At 36.3% G+C, this 8079-nt stretch overlaps 1 protein-coding gene across 1 annotated transcript; it reads left to right on the forward strand.

Annotated features, from left to right (window-relative positions):
- The first annotated feature begins 519 nt into the window (after positions 1-519).
- Positions 520-3795, forward strand: LOC129791029 (ATP-binding cassette sub-family G member 4-like). Its single transcript, XM_055828926.1, has 3 exons — positions 520-2267; positions 2359-2615; positions 3428-3795. Exons 1-3 carry the CDS (start codon positions 1124-1126, stop codon positions 3776-3778), a joined length of 1752 nt encoding a protein of 583 aa, XP_055684901.1. The 5' UTR covers positions 520-1123; the 3' UTR covers positions 3779-3795.
- Positions 3796-8079: the final 4284 nt, after the last annotated feature.

The raw sequence follows: 8079 nt of genomic DNA on the forward strand, positions 1-8079 counted from the left end.
AGTTCACCATCCATAAATCATTTGCTGCTGGATGCATAAACGAAATGGAATTTTTAATTCACTTTTCCAACAGCCCCGCAGTAGCGGAAAGTTTTGTGACAAATCTTCTTTCGCTCAACTCCATTACTTTGCACCTTTTATCTAACAATGTTCATAGAGTGAGTAATTTTTCCGCATTGACTTTTTCTCTTACGTTCTTCTTTTTGCTCATTGGGCTACATAAAGTAAAAAAAAAATGTTGTCGCTGTTGAGACTTTCTTATGAACTTCATGGAATCACTGACTGGTGGAAATGCAAAGTTGAATGGCTGTTTTTAATGGTTTTACGTGGAAATTGTGGATATGGTTTCAACACTTAAATTGGATTTATGGGTTTAATTAATTTGAGATTAAGTCGTATCTAATTGATGATTTTTTGAAAATTATATAGATACCTAAACATTTAGTTTATTTACGTAAAGAAAAGCTCCGTAAAAAATTATTAGTAGGTAGGTATTTTTTTTTCATCCGTATAAATATATTTTATTTTATGTTTTTTTTTGGTAGTATATAACTTTTAACATTAGGTACATACAACATAATTAAAAGCCGGTAATTATTTTTAAGTTCAAATAGCAAAAAAATGTTTATAATTGCCCCTTGAACATTAATTTAAGTTTTTCCCCAACAAAATTATCTTCATCATTAAACTACACGTGGAAATCTTATCATTTAGTTTATGTTTCTTCTCATCTCTTTTATATTATTTGTCAATAAAAATGATTAATGATACAAGATCATAGTATGCTGCTTAATGATTCCACGTGTTTTTTCATACTTAAAGATTTTCTAAAAATAATTTTTCAAATAAGAAAAACTTCATAATTTTTATTTCCGTTTTTTTTACAATAATTGCGTAAACATTTGTCGCAAACAAAGCATAATAAAAAATGTGCATAAATAAATAATTGCAAATAATTTCCCACAAATTGTCGACAGTGTAAAATAAAACTATGTCGATTGTAAGTTTTTTCAATGAAGTGTATAATGTCGAGAGTGTGTAAATGTGAATTAAGCAGCAGTGAGGTTTTGCCAGAGAAACTATTAGTTGTTGGTAGTCAGTATCTCGTGACGAGTAGTTCGTGATGGATGAGGAAACATCCGAGAATTTTGCTATTAACTTCTCAAATCTCCGGTACAGCGTCAATGTGCGCGGCTGGAAGACGGGGATGTGTCGAGGGCAGGAAAAAGTCATCCTAAATGGTGTGAGTGGGTGTTTCAAGAGTGGCCAATTGGCTGTTATTATGGGTGCATCGGGTACTGGGAAGACGTCCCTGCTCAATATTCTAGCTGGTGCTGTCAAGAGTGGCTTTTCAGGTGATATTTCTGTGATAAAAAATGGTAAAGTGAGCAGAAGCATCAATTCCGTGTACATTCTTCAAGACTGTGTTCTTGCATCAGCATTGACGGTCAATGAGGCCATGAACTTTGCGTTCTATTTCCAATGTGGCATCATAAAATCCACCGATTGTCAGGAAATCATTGATGGCATTCTCGAAGCATTGAACCTTGGTGATGGGAAATTTGTGATGTGCTCAGAATTGTCAGGGGGTGAAAAGAAGCGTTTAACGATAGCTTTGGAAATGATACGAAATCCCACCGTGATGTATTTCGATGAACCCACCAGTGGACTTGACTATTCCACGTCGATTCAGTGCATGAAAGTGCTGAAGAAGTTGGCCAAGGACGGTCGTGTTGTAGTTGCCACTGTTCACCAACCAGCCCCTCTTATTCTGCACGAGTGCGACCAACTCTATATCTTAGCGGCTGGGCAGTGCATCTACACCGGACAGTACGATGGCATTGTTGAGCACCTCAGGCACTCCCATGGAATTGTGTGTCCCCAGACGTACAATCCCGCGGAATTTCTACTTGAAATTGCATCCGATGCATACGACAATGATTGGAAGAGTCGCCTTCTGGCCACACAAGTACCCGCACTTCCTGAGGCGTCAGCACCAAAGATTAATTTAAGATGCCAATCTCACATCTCAAGTGGTTTCCTCCACCAATTGGTCGGTCTAGTGAAGCGAAGATCCCTAATTACATATCGTGACATCTCGTTAATTGGAATGAGGAGTGTGGTTCACATTCTCTGCATCATAATTGTTTGCATCATGTACTGGGACGTTGGTCGTGAGGCGGAAAATGTTCTCAACAACCTGCGGTACGTTCTCTATACATTCAGCTACTTCTCTTTTGTGTCACACTCTGCCAGTTTCTCAGTGAGTAAGTCAATGAGTAGCATATACTACCACACTATGTACTATCAACATAGCCCGCTAATTTAATATATGTAACATTTATCAATGATGAGCAGTACCACGAGAAATTCCAATAGTCAAGAGGGAACACTTCAATGGATGGTACTCCATTCTACCCTACTATCTCTCGCTGGCCATTGTGGACCTCCCACTTCACGTAATTGCAGCAACTCTCTATAGTTTTGTTACATATTGGGTCACATCCCAGCCTATGGAACTACAGCGAGTCATCATTTTTACTATTGCATGCATTGCCCTTGTGGTTACAGCTTACTGCATTGGATTCACCACAGGATTCATATTTAATGTGCAGGTGAGGATGTTTGCCCTATATTTGGGTGCATACACGGTACAAGAACAAGAAGAACCCTCACTTACGATGAACTCCGAACGTGCAGCTTCTGATATTCACAGAGATATTCATAGCCAATTCGTGCCTTGGTGACTATCTAAACTATTTGTATATTCACCTGTGAAAACATTAAAGTGTTTTGGCATTTTATTGGCACTATCGTGCAAGTTTTTTTTCCTATGAATGTTTATTAAGAAAAATATTTATTTTTGCTTGAAAAGAAATTGATAAAGTTCCTTTTATTTCTTGGTTGCTTTAAAGGTTTGTGAGACTTTAAAAAAAATATTTCTATTTTTTTTAATTCTTGTCAGTATTGTTACTAAATTTACTCTTTATTAGATTAGTATCTAAGTTTCAATTATAATCTGAAAAGAAAAATTGAATTCGAGTTAAAGAAATTTGCAAATTCCCACGAATATTTGCAACAACTTAGCAATTAAATGTTACGACTCATAAAATTTCAAATGAAATTAACATGAGTACTTTGCACATGCAATTCCTTCTAATGAAGTACCTAACAGATTGAATTTGTATCACATGCCGTAAAATCGTCCAGACACTATTTTCACATGGAATTGAAACATTGTTGTGCTACATCATGTTCAATAATTTAGATGAATCGTTTAAAAAATATTTTCTCATATTTTGAAAAGCAAATGAACGAGAGAAGAATAATTTGTATTTATTTTAATACATTATTGCCTACCTATTCTTTTACCGTGTATTAAATTACACTATTGAATTTTTCAGATTGATAATTCTTTTCTTTTCAGAATGCTTCAATTCTTGGACAAGTCTACATGGTAGCCTTTTATGTTGCTTGTGGCAGCTTCATTACGCAACGAGATGCTCCATCGTATCTTCATTGGTTATTCGATGTTTCCTTCATACGACATGGACACAACACCCTATTTGTCGCACTGTACGGACTGAATAGGACAAAGTTACCATGCAATGAGATATACTGCCACCACGCGAATCCTCGAAAGATTCTGCACACAATAGATGTTGATGACTCAAATGGATGGTCAGATATTCTCAAGTTGCTCTATTTGTTGCTTTTCTTCCTTGTTTTGGGGTATTTTGTGGCCCGAAGGAGAATCCTCAATGTGACGAGGAAATAAAGTAAATTGTATTGAAATTCGGAGATTGTGCAACAAATGGTTAAAATTTATCCAAAACCCCTCGTATGTGACAATTTAATGTATTTTCACTAGCAGAGCTGTGAGCAATTTGGTCTGTCGTGAAAATCATTAATTCAATGAGGGGGTGGCTCTCTGTTTTTCTTGCCTTGTTTCCCATTTGATGTGTACGTGGCGTGGGGGGTTGATGAAATGGAGACGCCTGGTAAATTGTTGTCTCCTTTGTCAAAATGGATTCGAATTCAGAGACATTTCTCACCTCCCACTTTTTGTCCTATCTCTCTCCACCCCATTTTTCACACCCGCAGCCACCAGAACAAATCCTCCAGCGACATGCTGAGGGTGAGTTCTTGTGTGTTTTGTATAATTTAACACCACAACGATTCTGTGCTATGCATTCCAAATACACTCTGGTGGAGCACTGTCGGGTAGAAGCTCCTCTCTTGGGGTTTGCTGGCGGGGGACTCCAAGGAAAAACCAGTGGATTTGGTGAGAGATTATAAAAAATTCACAGACACTTTTCACACACTCGTGAATCCTCGAAATATCTCTCTCACTTGTAGTTGTTTGATATATTTATATGTACAAAAGCTCTATACCGCGAGACGAAAAATAGCCATCGAAAATTCACTATCTCCGCAATTTCCTATTCATGTATACATATGTCTGTGTCTGACACCGTTTTTCCTTTGCCATGTTTTTGTGCATTTTGTGGCCAGAAAAGTAGTTGTTGCACATTCAAGTTTTTAGTCCGCATGGTATTTGCATTTTGCACCCCCAAAAGCTCATTCCTCAGGAACAACCGACCGCAAAATTGCATGACATCGATGGCGGGACTCACATTCAAGTGGCTCCCAGGAATTTTCAATGTTTTTCATGCGAGACAACTATAAAATTAATTACCCTCGCTCTGCACGAATAGAGACTGATGTTATAATGGAGAAATAATTTTAAATTTATATACAAAGGATTGTTCAGTCGCCTCAACATGCTAACGGCAAAAAGATTAAGTATATAGTATGAAGTACAATTTCTTTTTTTTTTTTTGAGTAGTTTCTGAGACTGCATTATTCATTGTTTTTTTTTCTTAATTTCTGCATTTTATTTTTATCTTCCTATTCAGCGTACAAACTCTGCAGTCTATAAAAGGCGCGTTTAAGTAATTAAATAAAAAATAGTTCTATATTTTAATTGAATATTTATAATTTATTTGTGGATATTTGAGGGACCCGGCGTCTCCACTGCAGATCTGGTTAATAAAGAATTGTTTAGGATAAAACCAAATAAAAAACGAATTCAAATTAGATCTAATTTTGTAACAAAATCTTTGGGGTAATAAATAAAATTTAATTTATAGGAAAATCGCAACAGATAGCAGAAGCACCACCATTTAATCTTATTAAAAAATAATTTTGCCTAATTAAATATTTGTGTTGTGAATTTTGAAAATTCTCAAAGTTTTGGTCAATCAAATGCAGAAACATTTCTCACAAAATAATTCTTGAGAGTTTTGTGTACTTTAAAAGTCTCCTCCAAAAGTATGGGCGGGTGAAAGTTTTCCAATGTGAAATGGAAAACATTTTCCCCATTTCATAATGTTGCTCTGTGAGAGTGTAATTCCACATGATCCAGCTTTTTGGGGGAAGCATCTCTCCAACACAAGCCACCGACAAAACTATCTTTGAGCACTTAAGTGCAGTCATAAAAGCGGATGCAAGGGGTGGAAATTCCTCGCTCACCCTTTTGCGTGGGGTGGAGAAAGGGTTGTGTCATGGGGATCACAGGGGGGGGGGGTGCTGTGGGTGAAATGTACAGACAATAGAAAACCACATAACGCCAGCAAGTGGCTAACTTTGTTTGCTTCCTCTCTCCTCTTATGTATTTTCAATAATACAATCTCCTATATCAACTAAAATTGCATTACTTGTGAATTGTGTGGATTGCCCCTTGAGTGGGTTGAAGTGGAAATTCCCAACGGTAGTTCGTGTTTTCCATTTGACTGGATCAAATATCTCTATACAAGAGCTCTGCATTTATAATTGCAAACTTATCTCTTTGTGTGGGCCTTTGCTGTATACTACAAACTCTTAGCTCAACAATCATTGTGGATTATCCCGAGAGGATATGCTCGTTGATCGTTGTTGAAAAGAAATTAATTCTTTTATCAAAGGAACTCGGCAAATCGCTATACAGTGATGTTTTCATCGAACACATTTCATTTGAATTTGAGAGCTTTGAAATTTCTAAGTATGTGACAACATTCCACCTTTTAAACTTTAAGAAACTTTACTCTTTTTAATGATTTTTCAGGACAAATTCATTTAAACCTCTTGTGTTGAAGACAGTTAGAGTTTCAGTCTTTTATCTAGACTACAAAAGCAATTTAACCCTTTTAAAGGCCATTGGTTCGCTAACCCATATGTGACACATTAAATTTTCTCAACATTAAATGACTGTATAATTTTGTTAAAATTTCACAGAATAAATATCGCGATTAAAAGATCGAATTTTGTAATATTTTATGTGGTCATGAAAGGGTTAAGAAACAAACCAAAATATCTAAGGGATGGTCACGTTATTTTGGAAACTCGGGGACTTTCAAGAGCGATTTTCAAGCCAATTTTGAAACCAAAAATTCAAAATTTGCTTGTACTCTCGTTAAATGGCCAAATACAACCTGAGAAGGAGCTTTTCCTTGGTTTTGCTCTGGAGGTTGGTTGACAACACTAAGACGCCCAAGGGCGCATGAAGATAGGACAAATGTAATTGAGATGAATAAATTTAAAATGAAATGAAATGAAATAATGATAAGAATTCAGTAATTTCGATTTAGAAAATAAATTTTTGTGCTCAAAAAAATTATTTGAAATTCTCACATTTTGGCCATTTTGTTCCTGTAGAGTTTCCAAAATAACGTGACCATCCCTTAATTAAGTTCAAGATGATGCAAATGTGTTATTTTCACAAATTACAAAAAATATCGATTCGATACCGAAGCTCATAGACTATCTCAGATTTTTAAATAAGTTCTAAGGACGATTCTTTCATTCTTGTTGAATGTAACAGTTCCCCAACATCTCTATGGCAGTGTAAATATTTTCACAGGATACGAGCTGCAAAAAAAGTACAAGACAAACACTATGCTTGTGGGGAGGATAAAGAATGTGGTGATCCTCAATCTTGGAGTTGCTGTTTGAACTCCCCCACAAAGCTATACGTTATTGCGATATAGAGGGTGGAACTTATTGGGGGGATGTGATTGCTTCAAAAATTCTGTCATGGGGTGCATATATCAGGATAACCGTCGAACAGGAATAAAACATAAATGTCATGCGACAATTTCCATTTTACACACAACCAACATCCCGACATATCCCCCCATTTGCAGGAAGAACTACGTGAAGAAGGGATCTCGAGTCAATATAGCGCAAGAGATGGGAGAAGAAAATATTGTTATTGTCGATTATTTTCCATATTTTTTCCATTATCGTTTGGGCAGAATTTCTGATTGTCTCATTTGCTGTGCGTGTATGTTTTCCTGAATAAACTGACAGAGTGGGAAGCTTATTTGGCTTTTTCGTTTTTTTTCTTCCACCCTGTATGTCAAGTACCCATAGCGATGAATATCCTTTGAGCAAGGAAAGAGCGTCTTTGATGTTTCTGGATGAGGATTTCGTGTGAATTCCTCACAAGTGTCACCAGATACTGAATTTTGTCATGCGAAACCATTTAAATTGGGGACGAGGGTGTAGAGGGGGAGGGAAAAAAACGAAGAATAGCGCAGGAAATCCGAGGGGAAAGTAATTGGATTGCATATTTGAAATTTATTACACCCCAAGGAATTGATATGTTTTTCTATGCTGCGACTTCATCAAATTACTCATGGAGTTTCGGCACAATGGAGCACCACAATATTTTGCTCTCCCGCATCCACTGTTGCGGAAAGAATTTGCAATTCAGTTGAAAAAGAATTTTTCAAACAGCTCTCACAAGGGCCTGTCCTTCACATATATGCCATGTATAAAATTTAATTAGAGAGATTGGAATTAAAGTTTCCTCTCAATGGCATGATTGAAGAGGCCTTTTATATAAAAGGTATTGAAAAATGTACTAAAGTGCCGTTTTCGGTTTAAAGTGCATGTATTTTTTTTCTTGAGAAAATGCGTGAAAATTCTTTTAGATTTGCAAAGCATGATAGCAAAATAATAAAAGCTCCTTTTGAAAGAATCATACATAGTCAAAAGCTTAAAAAATTCCTTAAATTAAAAGTCCTTTAATGAAAA

Source organism: Lutzomyia longipalpis, chromosome 2, assembly GCF_024334085.1.
Source record: "Lutzomyia longipalpis isolate SR_M1_2022 chromosome 2, ASM2433408v1".
Classification (NCBI taxonomy): domain Eukaryota; kingdom Metazoa; phylum Arthropoda; class Insecta; order Diptera; family Psychodidae; genus Lutzomyia; species Lutzomyia longipalpis.

Coding starts and splice junctions, on each gene's coding strand:
- LOC129791029 (XM_055828926.1), top strand. CDS start 1,124: ATGGATGAGGAAACATCCGAGAATTTTGCTATTAACTTCTCAAATCTC. Junction 2,268..2,358: donor CTCTGCCAGTTTCTCAGTGA/GTAAGTCAATGA, acceptor AATGATGAGCAG/TACCACGAGAAATTCCAATA. Junction 2,616..3,427: donor GATTCATATTTAATGTGCAG/GTGAGGATGTTT, acceptor TTTTCTTTTCAG/AATGCTTCAATTCTTGGACA.